A 21,779-nucleotide genomic window follows, 5' to 3' on the forward strand; every position below is an offset into this window, starting at 1 on the left:
GGGAATGTTGCAGGAAGGAGCAGAGTGAGAAAGGGCAGCTTATGAACGACTCCAGTGAGCCAGAGCGATGTGTCATTCTGGCAGGGAGCCTATTAAAGAGAAAGTCATGTTCTGGAATATGTTCAGCTTGGGATTTCTGAGAACCCCTTTATACCCAGTCATTATACATTTCACTCTCTGAAAGGAGATGGTTATGTTTGCTTTTGTGACACAGGCCTTAATTGTCCCCAGATCCTTCAGTCTAATGCAAACACCAGGCTAGCAATTAACATTAAGTGCTAGGAAAAGGATTGGTGGTGCGATAAATGCTCAGCGCATCTTGGGAATGTAACAACAGCTTCTCATTTAACAGGTGTGCCAGGGGCATGATGGTGAGGCTCAGTCCTGGAACAACAACCCACCTCCAATGCACATGAAACTGAGCCCCCAAGCATAAACCAAGATCCTTGTAGAATGACATTCCAGGAACACCAGGCAAAGGAAGCCAATCCTGGAAGTTCACATGCTCTCTGGGGCAGAGGGAGGGATGGGAGGACAGACAGGGGAGGAGGTCAAGTCTATTAATGTTGAGAACTACAGAGCAGTTCTGCAGCCAGAGCAAATAAATACAAGTGACCTCAGCAGCATATTTGAGCAACTGGTCTTTATAGTCTGGGCTCGGTATTGCAGATGGAAGCTCTGCCCCCTGAGCTGTGCATCAGCAGAAAAAGGACCAGTGCCTTTTCCTGCAGCAGTTGCTTTTTTCCTCCCTAGACAGTAGATTTTCATGCTTCAGGAACTTACTTGGGGTAAGCTCTTCACACCTTTTGGGACCCTCCAAGAAGTCTGTGGACCAGTCATTGGAGGCTGGTGGTAGAAGAGTCTACCTGGGCTGAAGGGGATGAGATGCAGGGTCAATGGACCCACATGGGATGTAATGGGGAGTGGATCCAGCTCATCCTTGGAGTTAATGTTGGAAGACTCTGGTGTCTGAAGATTCCTGGTCCTAGACCATGGCGGAAGTGGGTACGCCCAAATTAGTTTCCTTATTTTATGTACAGATTGGCATACATATAGTATGGAATAAAAACTTTTTACCATAGTACTAATTTAACTCCTTTGGTGAAAATAATTTTAACATGAGACTATGTTTTGGTATAGCCAAATCACATTTACAAGAGATTTCAGCACACAGAACAATTTAAGGACTTGCACCAAAATTGTAGAAGAATTGCTGCCATATGTGGAAAATCACAAACTGTGACGATGATGGGAACCATGTTAACCGCCTAGATTGTTAGACAACCAGATGGCATTACTTACAGATTGGAACAACATCCCTGCCTCATAAAGTTATTTCTGTTTCAGAGCCTGCTTTTTATTATTCTAGCTACAAAAGATTCAAATTGAGGTCTTGGGGCTTCATTTTTTATTTAGCAGTACTTTAGGGATAGTGATTGCAGGTGGATTTGGTTTCACAAAAAGAGTTAACACTTTCCCAACATGATCCTAATCAGGTACTCAAAATAGTATCAGTAAGAAAGTGAAGCCTCCCCATCTTTGCAAAAAGGCACTACACATGCATGTACAATGCATCCCTCCTTTGTACCAGACACATTCCAGCTTGCAAGGAGATGCACTCATATAGCTAGTGTCGCCTGTATCTCATCCTAGCAGTGTTCCAAACAGGTCTGTGCTTCTGGGGAAAAACTTAATATCCTGATTTTTTAGTGTTTCCTGGTTGGAAGGGCTCTTGCTGCTATGCACATTTTTCATAGAGTAAGTTGTGTAGTCTTTCCTTGCAGCTAGGTCATTAAAATGTGGGGCTCTTCCCCATCTGCATCAGATCTGCTTGCGAGGAACGACAAGCTGGAACCCTTGTCTTCCAGGAGGGACTGCTTGCTCAACAGTGTTGGATGCTCTTTTGCCTATGATGAAAAATGGCTCTGCCTCAGTTCTTCATTACCGATAAGAGAGATATCTCAAAGAAGTTCTACCACAGGGGTGGGGAACTTGTGGCCCTGCAGATCAGCCTTCTCCACCCTGCTGCCAGTTGCAGGACTCAGCTAGCATGGCAACGGTTAGGGATGATAGGAGCTGTGGTCCAACAGCATCCGGGGAGACACAGATTCACCACCGCTGCTCTGTAAACCTCCTAGGCTATTATACATTTTAAGCATTCAGATCTGGATCATAATCAGAGCTGGATTACTGGACTGACTCAGTACAGCTGTTCTTATTACATGATTTATATTACAATAAATTGTAACAGTCTACATAATTGTATTAGTGCGGTGCTTACAATTGCAAATAATTACCTACACTTGGTCCTTTATACTATAAACAATATTTGTACATTCTTGGGATGTGAGGCCAGTTTTCAAGCCACTGAAGAGCTTCTTAAGCCAACATTCACCTGGTGTCTAATTTGTGGTTGTGGTAAGGTAATGTGAAACAACCTTAAGTGGTTTTAGTTTTATACCTCCCACCTTTAGTCTTCAATGCATTTGATGTGGTCAGCATTTTTTAATTTTTAATTTTAAAAATAATGCCTGCAGTTGAACAGGTTGGCAAACTACTGAACATGTGTACCCTTAATTGGGGGGCAAACACAACTTTCCTAAATGTGATATGTCCTTATTCATGTCAGTGAGCAGAACTGCTGGCCTTGTGTCGTTCTGGGTCAGTAGGAAATGCAACATGATAAATGAGCACTTGGCCCCTGTAGTCCAACTATTAATATGCTTCTATGGAAGCATATTACTGAAGGTCTCCATACTTATTGATTCTGATGGATGCCATTAAAAAGAACCACCAAATAACCCTGGAAGTATAAGAGAATACTAGGGGGCCCTGGCTTACAAAGGTGGTTTACTGAAAGAACAAGGAGAAAGCCAGAGTGGGCATTTGTTTCTTTTAGTGGGCAAATTGCCACAGTCAATATGGCAACACATTAATGATTCCTTCCAGTCACATCTGACTTAAAAACCATTTCTCTCTGACCCCGGTCCCACAGCAGCTTGGTGTGGTGATGAAGCAAACTAGCAAACCAATTTCCGGATTCATAGATTCAGAGTTGGAAGGGACCCCAAGGGTCATCGAGTCCAACCCCCTGCAATGCAGGAATTTCAACTAAAGCATCCATGACAGATGGCCACCCAACCTCTGCTTTAAAACCTCCAAGGAAGGAGAGACCACCACCTCCCAAGGGAGACCGTTCCACTGTTGAACAGCTCTTACTGTCAGAAAGTTCTTTATGATCTTCAGTTGGAATCTCTTTTCTTGTAACTTGAAGCCATTGGTTCGAGTCCTAGCCTATCCTGTGGCTTCTGCACACAGTTCAACCAGTGGCAAATGTTGCCAACAGGAAATGGGACCTCTGACGCCCAGTTTTAAACCATTGCCTGAAAATGTCACTTAGGTTCCAATAAAAGGCAGTTCCTCCCCCTGTCCTAACATAGTCATAACGGATACCATTAAGCAGCTGAACGATTTATGTATTGCTCTCGCAGAAGGCTTTTCTCAGCAGAAGAAAAACAGCAGGAAAAATTATACAGGTTTATCACCGCTCTGCCCTTTTATGTGGGCAGAGAGGAGGCTCTTGAAGAACAGATTTAAATCTTGTGGAAGCAGCTTCACACCTCTCCAGACTCCTGTAGTCTATAATTTATTATTAATATCAATAATGTCTGAAATTGCTTAACAGTTATTCTCGCTTACGTACTTCTAAATCATGTCTAAACATAACAAAAAAAAAATGATTGTTTGGAAATCTTTTAGAACAAGGCCCTGGGCCTTCCAGAGAGTGAGATGTTCAAGTTTTAATACATAAAAGTATGAGTCACACAAGCAGATTGTACAAGGAAAGACAATCTGATGTAACAGAAACATTTACAAGTCTCGTAACCCTCCTTTCCTCTCTGCTGAGCTTTAAAAAACCACGTAAGGCCAAGGATCAAAGCAATGAAGTTGCAGAATGCTCTCTGCTGAAACAATAACAAACCCAACTTCCTCAGACGTCAATGGGGCAGATTTACAGAAGGGATATATTTATTATTATGACTTTGCAGCCACTGAAGGAAGACTAATATAATCACATGCATCACGGATTGGAAGCTGAGCTCTTATGCCACCAAGTCTTATCGCTACAATAATGCAAAACATTATTACAGGGGTCACTGGAAAGGATCAGAAGCAGAACAGGAGGAAGGAGGCTGCAAAGCACACAGTCCAGAAGTGCAGAGTTAGTTAATGCTTACCAGAAGCAATCAAATTGGAGGCCTGTTGAGTTATGGCCCCATATATGTGTGTTATCATACTACACAAGAACCTTTGCTCTCTTTGCATGTCTTTGCACAGAACTATATTATAACTAGCTCTCTGTTGCAAACCACAAGAGCTGAGGCATTCCTGTCACATATTTTAGCTGTCACTTTTTAGGAAAGGTGAGAAAAGACAAAATGTTATGGTTTGAGTTGATTTTTGTATGAAGCATTAGACAAGAGAAGGCATGGAACTATACACATGGAAGCTGTTTTCAACAGTATCTGAAGCCTTAGCAGCTATCTAGTTTGGTTCCACCCCAACATTCCCCATTTCCAAATGTTGACCCAGCTACCCCTGTATCTTAAATTAAGGGATATATTCTGGTTCTAATTTGGGTTTCCTCCAGTCTCGCCTGTAGGTCAGGGCTGGGCGTGACACCAACGAACAGTGTGGCCTGTGTGGAGGGAGTGAGGTTTAGGGAGAATCCCAAGGGCTGCGTTTTGACCCTGTGTCTTGGGTTCTCCACCCTTGCTTTACTATAGCACAATAGAACATATGACTTTGTTTATTTCATTTGAGGCAACTGTTCCCAATGGGCATAGTTTGGCTGTGACATCATTTTTTAATTTTTTTAAAATTATTATTAGCATTTATATCCCACCTTTTTCTCCAGGGAGCTCAAGGTGGTATACATGGTTTTCCACCCACCCTAATTTAAGCCCCACAACACCCTTGTGTAGTAGCTAGGCTGAGATGCTGTGACTGACTCAAAATCACTTCATAGCTGGGCGGGGATTTAAACCCTGGTCTTCCAGGTCCAAGTCCAACACACTGGACATCTGCACTGAGTCTGTTGAGAAGGTTTAGTAAATCATGAGAATTCTCTCAAATGCTCCTATATTTGTGTGCTCTGCAGTTCACACAGTATGAGTGTGTGTGGAGTGGAATATTAATACTGTTATTAGTGGGTCATGCTTTTTATTTTTAAAAAATACCTCTATAGTTTATCTTTATATTAAAATTTTAAAAAATAAACTAAAATAAGCAAGCTTTGGCCAACTCCCCCTCCCCACTAGAGAGATTATAAGAGGCAAAAAAAATATTATCTACGTAATTCCACAGCAGTGTCAGCAACACTTGACAGTGGTTTGCATGGTAGCTGAAAAAACACCACAACAAACTAACAGGAAAGGCACAACCACGAACAACGACTAGTCAGGCCCTTCTAAGCAGACTTTATATCAAACTGTAATTTTTTTAAAAAAGTATATTAAGTCAGAAGAACTTTATCATCACCATCTTGACCACTTGAAACCATTTAAACTTATCAGAATAAGCATACCCCAGCAAGGAAACTTTGAGATGGCCACAAATCCCCCCCTTCTTTTGGTGCCCTTCTGGTACTTCTTTGTTTGTTAATTTATTTTTCTGAACTGTCAACAACTCTTAAATCAATGTTCTGTTTGTTAGTCTGTATTTTCACTCATAACTTCCATATTTCATCGGCCCATTTTCAATGGTTGCCAACTGTGCTTTTATTTTATTTTTTGTCACCACTCTTCTTGACCATTGGACCCACCATTGGTCTCCACTGCTCAATTCACTGGAGCCCGTCTTCACAGGCAGGGGAAACCCCAAACTCACTGAGGGTTTGAGACCCATCAGCTACCTTCACCAGGTTTAGCCGGTCAGTCAAAGCCTTTTCTCAGGATGTGGCCACAGTCACACAGCTTCTAAAATCCACAGGTGAGAGCAGGGTGGGGACAAAAGGTGGGCAAACCACCCCAGAACGATCACGACACATCCTCCACCAGAGGTACTACTACCCCTCCCCTAACACCACACACACCAGCAATGGATACTTAGCAAATAAGTAATTCTTGTGGTAACACTGGACAATGCTACACCTGCACAATTTGCGTTTGTCATGCAACAGTGAAAGGCACAAGAGTCCTGTCAGAGAAAGCAGGACATCCATGTGTGTGTGTGTGTGTGTGAGAGAGAGAGAGAGAGAGAGAGAGAGAGAGAAGGAGAGAGAACCAGTTTAAAGGGAATTGGGGGGAGGGGGCAAATGACATGCCAGTATATACAGACAGCTCTTGAGTCAAAACTTCCAAACTGTTTTCTGGTTGTTTGAATTAACTGCATTTCACTATGCCTCATTTTCCTAGAACATGACGATATGTGTCCTTAACTGACTTCGTAGGCAAGAAAATCAGCTGTGGAATATAGTGTTGTACAGTACTTTGTGCTCAAGTTATCACATTTTGCAAATGATAAGAGATAGAGGAACACCTGGCAACAAGTTGAGGAACTGGAAACATTTAATAATTATGAAATCACACCTAAGAGATAACAGACTATATTAACTGGCAAAACACAGACATATACAAACAAAGCCATCCATGTTTATATTACAAAAGAGATATTTTAGAGAATCCTAAGTAAGTTCAATAACGAGCATAAGTATTTCTGTGTTGACAATTGGCAGGATTTGGTGTTCCCTGATATGTTAATTAAACAAACTCTGGTTATCCAAAATGCTTAATGGATGTTAGCATGACCAAATGTAGAGGAAGAGTCATGGTTGTGCATAAGTGTTTGTAGAACTTGCCATGCCTGTCAGAGCAGACATTCAAGATGCAGGAATTATTCAAGACACAGTCCTTTGTATCTGCTGACCTGAACACTCCTCAAAAAAGGGTTGCCAGTTCCTTATCTGGCAAGGCTCCTACCCTAAGAGTTTCATGCCTAAGAGAAATTCATTATGCGAAGGAAGGTGATGAAGTAATGGGGAGAGCGTTAGCTCCTGAATTTCTGCTTGCCACACACCTGTTAAAGGCACTGGAGCCGTGCCAGAAAAAAATAGTTGGCAGCTGACCCATCTATGCAATATGGAATAGTAGCCCCTTGATATATTCTATCCAGATTGTTTGGGAAACAGTGTTTATTAGTAAAAAGCTATATTCTTACCTGGCAGAGCATATACTGAGTTGTGGCGAACCAAACAGCGCCTGCAGGTGAGGGTTCTGCATGTGACATCCAGCTTTTTCACAAAGCCGTCCCAGAGCTTAGCTTCCATGATGCAAGCAGCCCTTGTAGGGGAAGGAAGGAAAACATCCTTGTAAACAAAGCAGCAGTGCCAATAATATTGTAGTCATGTCAGGAGGGCTACTGCTGTTTATGGGGCTGCAGCAGTGTTTTTAACAGCACCCTCCCTGCTTAATTTCTGCCTGTCAGGCTGCTGTTGGGTCATTGTGAACTGACAAACTGCATTTGATGAAATGTCTGCTTCCAGCCCAACTATTGAAGGAACAGATGCCTCACAGCTGAAGGCTGTGTGATGTGTTGTTACTGTGTGATGTGCTGAGCATAAGAGGCAACTTTATATGGACTTATACTACACTATACATTTATAGAAACCTCCCACAAAGAGGCTTGGGAACTGCTGTTTGTTTAGGGAGATGGGAAATGTAGCTACATTAGGAGGAAACTACCATTCCCATGATTTGTTTTTTTGGGGGAGGCGAGTCATGTGCTTTAAATGTCCACCAAATGTGTTTTAAATGCATGAAGTGGATCTACCCACAGTCTGTTTCAAAGACAGCATCTCCTGGAGATTTCAGGCAGAAGGTATTTTCCAGCCATATGTCTTTAAGGAAGCTATTTTGGATTCTCAGCTGGAGATGCCAGGGACTGAACATGGGATGCATGCTGAGCATGTTTTACAACAGACTATACTTTTTCTCCCTAGGTGGAACATCTTGCTTTTGTCATTTTAGTTCAGTTTATTGGTATGAATGGAGATTCGAAGCGTACTTCCTTGAAATAAAGCGCTGAGGAAATAAGTGAAACTTCCTTTTGAGTAAGCATGGTTAACATTGAACTACAAGTGTTACACTGGAGTAAATGTCTCCCTGCCCTCTGCCCACCTTCAGTGTTTCCCAAGAAAGTTTAAAAATGAAAAATACCCTGGCCCCATTGAAATCCACTAGACCTTTCCAATATGTTTCAGAGGGGCTAAAATTTCAGCAGAATTGACATTACAACCATCAGGGCACAGATCACGGACAATATAAAATTGTGATAGAAATGTAGCATGGTAGGCATAATTAACAGAGCTTGGGAACAAGAAATTTAAATTCCAGGTTATGCTTTTCACTGTCATAACTGATTTTAGGACATTGTCTCTTCAACCTCATTGAATAAAGCAATGTGTCTATTGCCATCTAGTGTTTAAAATATTGAAAGATACTTCAAAGCAGGATTAAGCTCTGTATTAAGTTAGTGGATTTAACATATTTCACAGCACATCTGTCAACATCTGTGATAACTGGTTCTGCTGGTTCAACCTTATGTGACATAAACAACATATAGAGGGCTTCAGGTTCACCACCGTGGTAGGGACAATATGTTCTAGGTTTTCATAGCAGGGCTGAGTTTTTCAGTGACTAACCTGGTTGTGTTCTCGCCCCAACTCTCTCTGGCATATTCTTCTCCCTCATGCTCTCATATGCCTTTAGCTTGATTGAAGATGATGTGTGCTTTCATTCAAGGAGCAACAGGGGTCTTTCACATGTCTCCGTGCCAAGACAAAGGTGTGGCCTGTCCTTTTCCAAGAGATGCAGTTTGCAGATGATGCAGTCTTGACAGCACTCTCTGTGGAAGCTCTACAGAGACTCAGCAACCGCTTTGCCCAAGACTGCAGGGAGTTCAGCCTGATGAAGACCAGCATCCTGGGTCAGCTGGGCTAGCACTCCACACATCAGCAGTGGTGACCACATGCTTGAGGTGGTAGACAATTTTGTGTACCTGCATTCCACCATAACCACCAACCGTATTGGCAAGGCAGCTACAGTAATGGCTCACCTTTCCAAAAGGGTATGGGAGAATGTGATGCTAACATGCCAGCGTGCGCAAATTATATGTACATGTATATGCTTAATCTCCTTTTAAAAAGTGTACCATGCCTAGTAGCAACTGAGATCTGTGTGCTTTACCAATGCTTTTATCAGCTGAATATTGCAATGAAAATCTGACAGTATGTTTTCTTACTCTTTTGAACAGGTGCTATATCTTTGATACTTAAGGAGGGAGCCGCACCATTCACTAAGGCAGGGCTTCTTCTCTCACTTTTTCTTAATAAACAACCCTGCCCCAAATAACTGTTTCAGTGACCAGTTTCTGTGACATCCACAGATAGTAGTTAAAATTTTGCAAGGTGTCAGCAAGTATTTTAGTCTCAATTAGCTCTTGGAAGAAAGGACATGGTGCGTAAGGTGTGCCAAATAAGCAGCATGGAACGTCTAGCTAAGCAGCCTCGCTCTCCTGCCTGATGCCTTTGCTTCCTGCAGCGCCAGATGTAGCGAGTGTTGTACCATTTCTTTCTTCAAACAGCAGTGCTCAGGGGGGGATAAACTTTACTTAACCTAATTAATTTTAATCACAGCTTTCCAATCTCATACTGTGTAAAGAATTACAAATTGGAACACATTAATAGAGGCTATGCCTTGTGCTGCAAGATCATTCTGAATTGTGCATTTACATTTTCTACATGAGTTTGCAATGATCATTAGAATAAAAAATGCAGTTATGTCCCTTTTAAATTACAGAAATTTGAAGAAACAGATTGGGACCTGTCCCATTTGCTGCGCTAAATGACTCGAAAATAGCTTGCATTTCAAGGAATTGAATGGCTCTCATTGAACAGGCAGCCCTGGAAAATGATTTCCAGTTGTTTAGAGAGTTAATGTGCTCCTAGGCGTTTGTGTTGTTTAAACAATTTAAAAAGGGGGTTGAGCCCTCAAGGCTTTCCACCTGCTGTGGTGCAGAGGTTCTGAAATAATACTAATAATACTAATGTTAATGCTAGCATTTAGGCAGCACTTTAGAATGTTCAAAGCACTTGAGAACATACGAGAGGGAGCATACCAACAAAGGAATCTGCCTTCCATCAAATCAGACCACTGGTCCATCTAACTTAGTATTGTCAACCAAACTGGCAGCAGCTTTCCAGAGTTTCAGGCAGGGGACATTTCCATTCTTACCTAGAAATGCTGGGGATTGAACCTGAGATCTTCTGCATGCAAAGCAGACGCACTGCTACTGAATTTATGACCCACAGTGCTGCTGTGCTCCCCCATAATAACTCCTATTTATCCTCACCCAATTCAGAAGCCAAGCCTCACTATGCATAATTGCATTGCTACAATTGGGTTGCTTTTTTCATTTTCATTTTATATTTTGTGGTTTTATATTTTGATTTTGTTCTGTGAAATGCCCTGAGACTTCCGTGTATAGGGCAGGATATAAATTTAAATAATAATAATAATAATAATAATAATAATAATAATAATACCTTTACATCTCTCTTTACACCCTCTATAGAAATCCAGATTGCTCCTGTGATTTGTTTATTCTGCTTTATATAGTACCCTGTATATTAACTACCCTCACATTGACTGAGTGAATTAGTTTTGGGGTTTGGTCACAAAGACACAACATTTCTAGATACAATAAAGGATGGAGCTTTAGAGGAGGTGATAATTTGTGGGGTACAGGGATGGGGTGGGAAGGTGGCGGAAGAGGAAAGTTTGGGCTGTATTCTGAAGAGTGCTCGGGATGTGGTGTGTTGTTTGAACTGCTTTGGAACAGTGATTGAGCTGTCTCAGAGCTGTCAGATCCAACATACGTGAAAATAGAAAATGACCCAGAAAGCCCAACAGGGTCCTGTTTAATTTCAAAACCTCAAATATTCTGAAAACATATTGATTAGTTAGAAGAAAGGTGAAGGGAGGGGTCAAGAGAGTCAAATCTGTTCAGGACACTTGTAAATTATTTAAAATCATGGTAATAGAAGATCAGAGATCGAATCATGTATACCATTCCTTCCAACTCTACAATTCTGTGATTCTATGAGGTGTAGGGAGCTGCCGGAGTGGTGCTCTAGGAGGCTGAGGCAGGCTAGGGCCCACAGCCCAGCTCCCTAGCTGGCCAGGTGGGTCTCACTAGCTCTGGGAGGAAGTGTGTGATTTCTCAGCTGGAGTATGCTCCAAACAGGCGAGGGTCCACATGCCTCATCAAGTCTGGATGCAAAGTACAAAAGGAAGCAGAGCTGAGGTGCTTTGTCTGCTCAACTTCCCATGTTGATGGACCTTGACTTGGATGCTCCTGGACCTCCACAGGACTGTGCTTTGGGTTTGACTATGGGCTATATCCTGACTGCTAGACTTCAGACTTGGCTACTTGAATTGACCCTGAACTGTGTTTTCTGACCTTTGAATTTTGGCCTCTGTACTTTGCTTGCGTGAATTGACCCTAAGACTTGGAACTGTGCATACTGACTTGCTGCCAGGTAGGCCAGGGGTTCAGGGCAAAGGGCTAGTGATTTGTTAGAGCCTTCCACAGAAGGGGAGGGGGAGACAGTGGTGGCTGCTGTCCATATTTTGTATTATGTATGTTATCTAATTTCTTTCTTGCCTGTTTAAGTTTTGGACATATCAGTGATCTGGTGTGTATATATTTTCAACATGTTATTTTATGTTCAATTTCTGAATTCTAAAATGCTGGCATGGCTGTGGAGAACAAGCAGTGTGGTCTTAAATTAACACCCACAGATAAAAATCTGGTAGCATATTAATCTAATAGTCTGCAAATGCAAAGTGATGAAAGCACGCACTAATCTGTGTCATGTCGGGCCAGGCGTGGAGCACCTCTGACCTGGTTGCCAAATGTGTCCACACACCTGCCTCTCACACCCTCTCTCTCCAGGCCAAATTCCTCACCAGCTTTGCATCACAACTTCCATGAGTATTTTTGTCAGGCTGTAATGTGCCCCTGAACTCTGCTAAAGATCCCTGTTTGTCCAGATGGAGGACAGAGTGTGAGAGGATGTCTAGAAACTAGCAGAAAGATAAACATTTACAGTCATTGTTCCACCCACTTTTGCCATCGGCTCCTCCTACAACTGGTATGTGGTTGCCACCCCCAAAGGTTGCCTAGAAAGGAATACATTCTTCAGACTGAAGAAAGTTCCCTACCCCTGCCATATGTAAAAGCTCCATTGTGAGGCATTCTCTATAGAACATTAAACATCCTGGCCATTCGTCAGATAAATACTAGCTATTAATGTTTGGCAGGCAGGCAACACTGGCTCTCCGACAAATTGCGGCATGAGAGCCATTGGCTCTGCTTGGATTCAGACTCTTTCTCCATATGCTGCAATGAAAAACTAGCCCTTAACATTTGGAAATATCCTTTGAGCCAAATATGTCAAGTACAAAAAGTGTGGGGGAAAGAAGAGTGAAAAAGGGCAGCCTTTTGTAAAAATAAAGGAAAAATATTCTAAAGCATTAGAGTTCTCTGTGTGATTCACCAAGAACTTCCAGTGCATGATATATTTCAGCTCTTCAAATGTGGTAATTCTGTTACAATGACGACTTGAGAAGGGTTAGGTGTTTGCTTGTGTGGTTTTTTTTAATTAAAGGATGTACTTAAAAGCTGTATTTCCAATCTAACAGACAAGGCAGGCGTTCACTTACCACTTGTCTTCCAAGCCATTTGAATCTAAGAACCTCTCAGGTATAACATTTAAATGCTTTGTTCTCACCAAATGCTACCCAGAGACAAAGGATTCTTCATGGTTAAGGCCAAACTGTTTGTTTGAAATATTTGTATCTCGCTTTTCCTTTTTTTAAAAAAAACTTCAAGGTGGGTTGTGCAAAATATGTGATCGTTTATCTTTTTGGAACAGCTGACAGCCTCCTAAAGCAACAATAATTCTGCATTTATAACCCAGCTGCCCTCCAAAGAGATCAAAATGGTGTACATGGTTCTCTTCTCCCTATAATATATTTACAGCAACCCTGTGAGATAGGCTGGTCCGGTCAGATATTCCATACAGAGAAGCAAAAAATTGTAAACTACGCTGCAGGGGAACAACTCGAGAGGCAGACATTTCTGGTAGGCAACAGCAGTGTGGTGAAACTGGAAGCCGGAGATGGTGAGAATAAATAGCTAGAGTTGTGGGAGCATGACCAGAGTGTAGCAAGCCAAGAGGCAGGTGTCTTAAAAGCTGAATTGCCTAGGACAAGTCACAAACAGCAGATTACACCTGTGCTAGAATGCAAGGCGCTTGATTCAATCCTTGAAAGCAGGGTGAAGATGACTTATTTTTATTTATGTATTGTGAAGACCGCAAGTGTCCATCTCACATTAACAAATGCCTTGCCAATATTGCATCATTTAGTTGTATGTGGAAAACAACCACTGCAGTGTTCAGTGGCAAGTGTGCTATTATGTTAAGCTTTTGATGCATCTCTAAGAGCAGCTGCTGCTCTTTCCCCCTTCCCCTTCCAGCCAAATGAAATAAGGCTGGACATTGTCACTGCTCACTGTGTGAGCTGAAAATGGCTTTGCCCATTGTGATGAGTGCACAGATACTTACTCAGTGGAGAAGATGATGTGATGTTGGTTCAACTCCAGGACTGTCCAAAGTCTTACCGACTCTTCATTTTTCTTTAGCTGCTAATGTATAACTGCTGGAAATGCTTCCTAATCCGAGGATTGGAAAGCTATCCCTCCAGCGCTGTGGATACAGTTCTCAAACCTTTCGCCTGGGCTAGTGCCAATGACTTCAAGATGGAATGGTTGTCTTAACTGCTTCTGCCTTGTCAGTCTGGTTAGGGCTGAAGGCCTTGAGCAAGACATCTTCCACACACACATCCCCACAGTGCGTCTGCTTGCTCACTGCTCTTGTTGCCAGTTGCTCCTGCTTCCTTGCTGAGGAATGGGCAGGGTATAAACAATAAAATTTGTATTATTATGTAAAGACCTAATGAGCAAGCTGGCAGCAGCATCTACTGCTCCCTGTACTAAACACTGCAGTTGTTTGATTGCCCATCCCCTCTAGGCCAGAGCAACATTCAAGTGAGCAAGCAGGTTGCCATGGTGAAGAGGAGCAGGCCAGCAGGCCCTCTGCTGTGGTGTGGGCCCTCAACAGGTGCCCAGCCTTGACACAGGCCCTGAAATAACAAATTAAGCAGCCAGCGGCTTCAATCCTGCTAGCCCTTCCCTGTCCCATTTTTATAACCTGGTTAGATTGTGACAGTTTGGGAAGTAGGTGGGGATTATGAGCCAAGGTAAAATCTGGAAGCAGGGTTGATCTCTGCTTACAATTGTAGGGTGATTGTGACACCATCTACCCCATGGGTAGGCAAACTAAGGCCCGGGGGCCGGATCCAGCCCAATTGCCTTCTAAATCTGGCCCACGGATGGTCCAGGAATCATTGTGTTTTTACATGAGTAGAATGTGTCCTTTTATTTAAAATGCATCTCTGGGTAATTTGTGGGGCCTGCCTGGTGTTTTTATATGAGTAGATTGTGTGCTTTTATTTAAAATGCATCTCTGGGTTATTTGTGGGGCATAGGAATTCGTTCTCCCCCCCCCCTTCAAAATATAGTCCAGCCCCCCACAAGGTCTGAGGGACAGTGGACCGGCCCCCGGCTGAAAGTTTGCTGAGCCTCGATTCTGCCCAATTTTAGAATTTTCTCTCTAGTTAAGACAGTTTCCATTACCCCCAATCCCTTAAGGGCATGTTCTCGGTTTTTTCCTGTCACTCATCATCAACACTGTGATGGGTTGGATGCATGAAAGTCATCACAGAGTGATAGCACCACACCATACTTTTTGATGGAGGCAGTTCACACATTTCACTGAGTCACTGACTCTTTTGCAGGTCTACCCAGTTGTAAGCCCTGTGGGGCTCAATGGGACTTATGTTCAAATGACTATAGGAGTATACATCCATATGGACAGTGGAACTGAACCACAAAGCTTGGCTGCAGATCCAGGCTTCTCTAAAATTCTGGAAATTTCGGAAGCCTATTGGTAAAGGAGGCGGTAGCTTTTCCATAAAAGTCATTTGCTGGCCTCAGCTGTTGCCCTGGGCTGTCATTTGAAGCACAGGTGCTAACAGAAAAGTGCATAAAAATGGCATCTTACTTCATGTTTGCTCTCCTTTTATCTGCTTAATTTACAAAAATAAATTCTTAGTACCATTCCTGTGGCACAGCCAGCCCAGCTCCCAGTGTTTTGTTGCGTTGGTGCATTGTGTCATTCACAAGTAATGTCAAGCTCTCGTCTAACCACAAAACACTCAGTTGGAATTGATGTAGAGAGCTGAAATGCAGGGCAGGATGCAGAGTTTTGCTTAGTTATCTTATGGCTATCAAAGTGACATTTATAACCGACCAGTATTGCTTCTATGCAGTTCATTAATGTGTCTTGGACAGTTGTCGAAGTAGATTACTCAAGTCGTTTTCAACCTTCTCCGATTTTGGACTGACATTCAGCCCCATCCTTCAACAGCATCAACACAAATTTTAGTCTTCTAAGGCTTATGCATAAGGAACCAAAACCATACTGCCAAGAAAGACATCAGTAGACTCAGGGTAACATCAAAAGTTTACAGATACTAAAAATAAAGAAATAAATAACTTCAGGGGAAAACCCCTCTAAGTATCACAAGATTTGTAGAAGCACAGGACTATATAACCCCATTAATTCCAACAGGGCGTGTCACAACTACTTTTTGTCTAGATCAGGGTTTCCCAAACTTGGGTCCTCAGCTATTTTGGGACAATTCCCATCATCACTGACCACAGGTCCCTGCTGGCTAGGGATGATGGCAGTTGTAGTAAAAAAAACCTGGAAACCAAAGATTGGGAAACCCTGATCTAGGATATGCTTAGCACCTCCTGCTGCTGTTAGGTATTGTTTAAGCTTATTTCTCACTCCCACTCCCAGTATTTCTTCCTATTTTTGAAATTCTCCATTCCAGAAAGTTAAAAAGATGTATAAGAAAGAAGCAGGCAAAGGGCAAGTTTTTATATGAGTGGGATGGATTGATGGGAGTATTCAAATGATTTCTTGTAGATATCTTATATATATTACAGTGCTGCTTCTCCTACAAGATAACCTGTTAAAAACAGAACCACAAACACAGCTGTATTTCACCCCCTCCCAAATATGCATATGCATACTACTGATATTGAGGCCACCATCTCCGTATCAATACAAAACACGTTGTTGGCCAAGGATCACTCTTAGCTCCTAAGACATATTTGAGCTGATGCAAAGCAGAATGTATTGTTCATTTAAAGCACATTTATGTGAAACATGATTTAGAATACCAAAAAGATGTGTATGCTTTCCTTCCCTCTGCAATCCCTGCATTAAAAACTCCCCTCTGCCTGCCTGAGGGTTTGTTCTACTATCAAATCCTACCTAAGAGGGAACTACAAGGCTAAGATATCTGGGGAAGTTTCAGCATCTCCCACAGAAGCAGCCCTTCTACTTGTTAATTGTAGCAACTCCTTGCTCTAAAATCATAGAATTGTAGAGTTGTAAGGGGCCACATGTGTCATCTAGGCCAACCTCCTGCAGTGCAGGAATATTTTGCATAAATTGGGGCTTGAATCACTGACCCTGAGATTAAGGGTCTCATGCTGTATCAACTGAGCTAACCTAAGATGTAGCAACGCTACATTTGGTCTAAAAGTGCACAGTTCTGTTTGCCATTCCAGCCCTTCAGAACTGCTCCTACAAATCTGAGGTGCAGCTTTCTCATTTGTGATATAAATCTACTGCAATAATCAACTGGATCTTGCACAATGGCAGCAATCATCCTTGATGAAGCTTTTCCATAGCCCTCAAAGCACATTATATGGCAAAGGAGTGTTGCTCAGTAACGCTAATCCCTATGAGTAACTTCTTCAGCACCACTAGGCCTATTTTGTATTAAAACAAAATTAGTAAGAATCATAGCTTTCAGTAGATATTCCATTAACGTGCAAGTTACGCACCTGCAATTATCTACGCTGACCACACTTCAAAAGCTATTTCACAACACAGTAGAACAGGATTGTTCCAGAGACAACTTGAGGTTGTAGACTATAATGTGTAGAAAAAGTCAAATTTCAACATATGTGCTTAGTCTTTCTCAAATTTACTGAGAAAAGTGGATGCACCACAACTGCATCCATTTGGCTAACCTGACAGATGTGTGCAGATAGCAATGCTTTGGATAACTTTGAGCTATTCCTAATACTATAGTTATTTTCCCTGCCAATTACATTTTGCTAAAAATAGGTGTGCCCTTAAGTTGATCCCAATATCAGTTTCAGCTAACTAATCAAATTATATGCTAAGGTTTCAGGAATTATAACCCTCCCCTTTATTTAGACAAAATGACATGGGTTTTAACTCTGAGAACTTGCCAAGAATAGATTTATTTTAAAATTGAAGGGGCTGTTTTCAGAACACAGACCTTTAGGTATGGTAACCTTTGTGAACAAGTCAGCAATACTTCATAGTTTAAAGAAACACAGGAGGGCAAGGATAAAGTTAGGACACATACAGTGAAACCTTATACCTGTCTACTCAGAAGTCATTAGGAGTTCAATGAGACTTACTACTAGGCAAGTAGGTAGGATCCTGCACACACTTACTATGGTGTAAGCCCCACTGCACACACTTCTTGGCAAATAAGCATAGTATTGCACTATAACTGGGGGGAGTTCTGAGTATTTTGGAATGGCTCCTGACCAGATTGGTTTTTCCAAGGTCTGTTTCACATGAAAGCAGGATCTGAGTGCAATGGCTCACCGGATATTGTAGAAGCTACTGTATATTTTCCTCCATGCCTCTGTAAACAGTAATGTGCACGGGTATGGTATACAGTGGCAAATGTGTGGAGTTATTTTAAAAACCTTTGTTTTGTGAAAAGCGAGCTTGAATCAAAGCTCAACATTTTCCAGTTAATCTTTCAGCGGCTTCTTGGATATTTCACCGAAGCAATTACCATTTTTGTTTTATAAGTTTCAAGTTATTAAAAACCATAGCTGTTTCAGAAATGTATTGCCATATTAAGGCTGCAACACAGCACATGCTTTCCTGGGAATAAGCCTCAGAGAATACAGCTGGACATAGCACTAAGGAAACTTGCATAGAATCAGGCTGCATATTTCAACTAGGACTGAAAGTTATCCAGATTCTCAGTGTCAACCCACAGAATGATGGACATTGAAACGTGTAAGGCTGTATGTCTTCCTTTTGGACAATTCTAACCACAGGTTGTGAGTCATATCTTTAATGATTTTCTGACTTACAAAATCTATAGTTGGAATCAATAGCTCCTCCCTCTCATCACACTGGGCCATATTTACATATATACACAAAAGAATTCATGTCTAATCTTTGTGGTTCAAAGTACTGACATGACAAAATATTGTCAAAATGCAGCCTTTCTGCTTCAGACTCGGAAGACAATAGGCATTTTATGTACTAAAAGTCACTTGACATGGTTTTTCACTCAGACCCACCATTTCACCACCTTGTTCTCCAATTCCCAACCACCAAGTGCCCACGCAACATGGAAGCCACTTTTGAAACTTGGGGCAGTTCAACAGCAGATTGTGTTGGGAGTGGGGGGCAGCTATTCTAATGGGGTTAAAAGTAATTTTTAAAAATCCCTGTATAGATTGTGGGAGTTTGTTTTCTTAAAACAAGGTGGTGGTTAGTGAGAGAGCTTAGGGACATTCATGGTACTTTTTCTCTCCCCTCCCCAACTCCGCATTCAAATTTGACTGCAATATAGGTAGCAATGTTTTGATTATTCTAAGATGCAGCAGAGTTGTGACCTTCGGTCTGATCACATTCCTTATAATCTCTTGCAACACAAGAGAAGGTAGCTGCTGTTTACTTGTTCGCTTGCTGAATCCCATCATCCACATGTTACCCACTGTGTAGCAGTGTACCTGTAATCCTCCTGCTCACATCTGACAAGACAAATAGTGGTGTAGAGAACAGGATTCAGGGGGGATTGCAACTACCTTCTCTCTTGCTACATCAGGACATTTAAAGCTGAGACCTGGGGGCTCCAGTTGTTGCTGAACCCACATTGAGCCCAGCAAGCGTGGCCAGCTGACAAGGATGATTGGAGTTGTAGGTCAAAATATCTGGAAGGCCTCAGGTGTTACATCCCTGATTTATTGAATCTTTATCCTCAATTTGAACATACGGGCTTGATAAACTTCTTCACCATATCTTTCCATTCTTTAACTCTCAAATGTAAAGAAAATACAGGATTGTATGATAGCATGATTACAAGAAATTTTAGTCAAAATGCAGGGTTATCAAGTGCTCAACCAGTGATGGTGGCCTCAGCTTAGACTTCCCATATTCAAAAGAATGCAGTGTTTAGCCAGCATCAGCTCTCGAGCTTGGTGGAGTCCTGGAAAATGACTGATTCTTGCTAACAGTCCGAGATGGGGGAATAACAAAAACATTCTAAAAATCGGGGGGGAAATCTATACTGTTCCTATTGCGTTAACACCAAAAGATCTTACAATTTAGCAGCCACTTAAACCACTTTTGGTAGGCTAGCCATCACACGAGGTGCATGCAAACAGCCAGAGTTCATTGCATTTTGCTTTATGTTTAGTGCTGCTGATAATTCCTGTAGCTGCTCATACCTTTCTCAAACAATGTTCAACCAAATAAAAAGGATACTGGACCGATGCTGGAAGAGCAGCAGGTATGTCTACACATTCAGCACACACCAATAAGGGAACACTCAGAAGATGTCATATTAAGGGATAATTTTTTAAAAAGAAGTTTTTCTGTGCAACATTGTCAATTTCAAGTCCCACTGAATCATGATGTCCCTTGACGTTTTTGTTGCTGATTTCGGATAACTTCCAACTGTTTTTTGCATTGCTGGTAGTACGTGGAAAGACTTTTATTTTCGTCTAAAAGCTTTTTATGCTCTTGTACCAGACGTGATGTATTTTGCTGGTCTTTTTCATCCTGGTCCAGTTCTGCTATTAGTTCTTGCCTAAATTAAATTTTGAAAAGTTAACATTAGAATCTCAAGAGAAATTAATTGATACATTTATCTACCAATATTGCTGTTTACTAAAAAAAAAGTCTCAAATATTATCTAATATATTTCACAGAGGTTTGATAAAGTAATCTCCATAGGGTACAGTAGCAAGGTCTCCTTCACACCCCATTTAAGTATGCATGTGCGGTAGCATGTGTGTCCACAACTATCCATGTACCATACAACAGCACATGACTTTTGAAAATTAGGCAAGGGAGCAGTGTAAACCAACCCCAAGTTCATTAATATTGAGAAAAAACAATATTTCAGTAGCAGATGCCTGCTGAAGTACAGAAGATCGTTGCCACCAATATTTTGTTAGTAGTATAACTTAAGTCTATTATTTAACAAGTTTTTTGGATGCCAAAATTGTGTGGCACAAAATTATGTATGAAATTCACGTGTGGTTTTAGTGAAGCTGTACTTGTCACTGGCTCAGTTCAGGTATGCAGCGGTTCTAGACAAGCAGATGTTCACAAAGCAACTATCAGTTTGATTTTAAGGAGAACTTAGTACAGGCTTCAAGTTCTGACTCCTATATGTAGGATCATAATTAATAGTCAATGTCAAATTAACAGGCAATGATCTGGCCACAGGTTCATCCAGAAGTCAGTGTCTGTATCTGCCCAAGGTGGGGAGTATTCCTGAATCCCAACTTGTCACTGGAGTCTCAAGTGGCTTCTGTGGCTAGGAGTGCTTCTGCCCAGTTTAGGCCAATTTGCTAGCTATGGTCTTTCCTAGATTGGAATAGCCTTGCATCAGTTATCGATTCTCTGCTAACCTCTCATCTGGATACTGCAATGTGCTGTATGCGGGGTTACACTTGACAACTGGAGTTAGTGTGGAATGCAGTCACTAAGCTGGTAAGTGAGGTAGCCTGATGGGACCATGTGTCACCAGTGGTCCTCAAAACACTGTGCTGACTGCCAGTACCAAGTTAAATTCAAGGTGTTTGTACTGGCATATAAAGCCCTATATGACACAAGTGCCACTAGGGGCTGTCTGATTGGCAGTGACTTCTGACAGGGCCTTTTCTATGGCAGTTCCCCATTTGTGGAATCTCCGACCTGGTTTGCTGCATCTGTCTCCCTTGTTATTGACTTTAAGGAGACAATAAAAACATTTATATCCACCTAGCTATTTGATGACTGAGATACTGTTCCTGGAAACCCTGAGACCACTGTTTTCATTTGTGAGTTTTCAAATGTTTAATCATGTGTCCTGTCACCCTAGGCTCCCTTGGGAGTAAGGGTAGAATAAAAAACAAACTAATAATATTAATATTCCAGAAGATTATTTCGGCTCATAGTCTCAAAGATTATTTAGGTTTTGTCCTTTTTACACCATTCTCAAAATAGGTCACGTTCTATTTTGAGATGAACTCTTGTTAAAATAGCAGAGGCAAGAGTCACGTAGACTATTTTTTCACAACTGTCATTTCATTTAATTGATGAGATAAGCATTCAAAACACTTTTGGCCTCTAATTTTAGATGAGAAAATATTCTAGGCAGAGTTGCAGTGAACTAGTTCTCCGAGTTTTCTTCTGGGTCTTAAAGAATCTACTTCATTTAGAGAGTCCAGCTGCCCCA

The 21,779-nt window shown here is 41.7% G+C and overlaps 2 protein-coding genes across 9 annotated transcripts in view; both read right to left on the reverse strand.

Annotated features, from left to right (window-relative positions):
- The window catches only part of BACH2 (BTB domain and CNC homolog 2), a 236,990-nt gene extending 222,250 nt beyond the window's left edge, over positions 1–14,740 (reverse strand). For 2 of the 3 annotated variants that reach the window (XM_083730226.1, XM_083730222.1), the window contains exons 1-2: positions 13,691–14,740; positions 7,219–7,340 (exon numbers count right to left, since the gene is read on the reverse strand). The gene's annotated coding sequence lies outside the window, so the exon portion shown is untranslated. Of the gene's footprint in view, positions 1–7,218; positions 7,341–12,029; positions 12,149–13,690 lie in introns of those variants that run through there. The other variant, XM_083730225.1, reaches the window with a different exon arrangement.
- A 2,776-nt stretch (positions 14,741–17,516) lies between these two features.
- MAP3K7 (mitogen-activated protein kinase kinase kinase 7) overlaps positions 17,517–21,779 on the reverse strand; it is a 40,922-nt gene continuing 36,659 nt past the window's right edge. For 3 of the 6 annotated variants that reach the window (XR_014561920.1, XR_014561921.1, XR_014561922.1), the window contains 2 exons: positions 19,161–20,141; positions 17,517–18,996 (listed from right to left, as the gene is read on the reverse strand). Coding sequence is in view for 3 of the 6 variants with exons in the window: in XM_083730369.1 (XP_083586495.1) it covers positions 19,961–20,141 (181 nt within the window). In the remaining 3 variants the exon portion in view is untranslated. Of the gene's footprint in view, positions 20,142–21,779 lie in introns of all 6 variants that reach the window. The other 3 variants (XM_083730369.1, XM_083730368.1, XM_083730367.1) reach the window with 1 other exon arrangement.

This window comes from Podarcis gaigeae, assembly GCF_964106915.1.
Source record: "Podarcis gaigeae genome assembly, chromosome: 3".
Lineage (NCBI taxonomy): Eukaryota > Metazoa > Chordata > Lepidosauria > Squamata > Lacertidae > Podarcis > Podarcis gaigeae.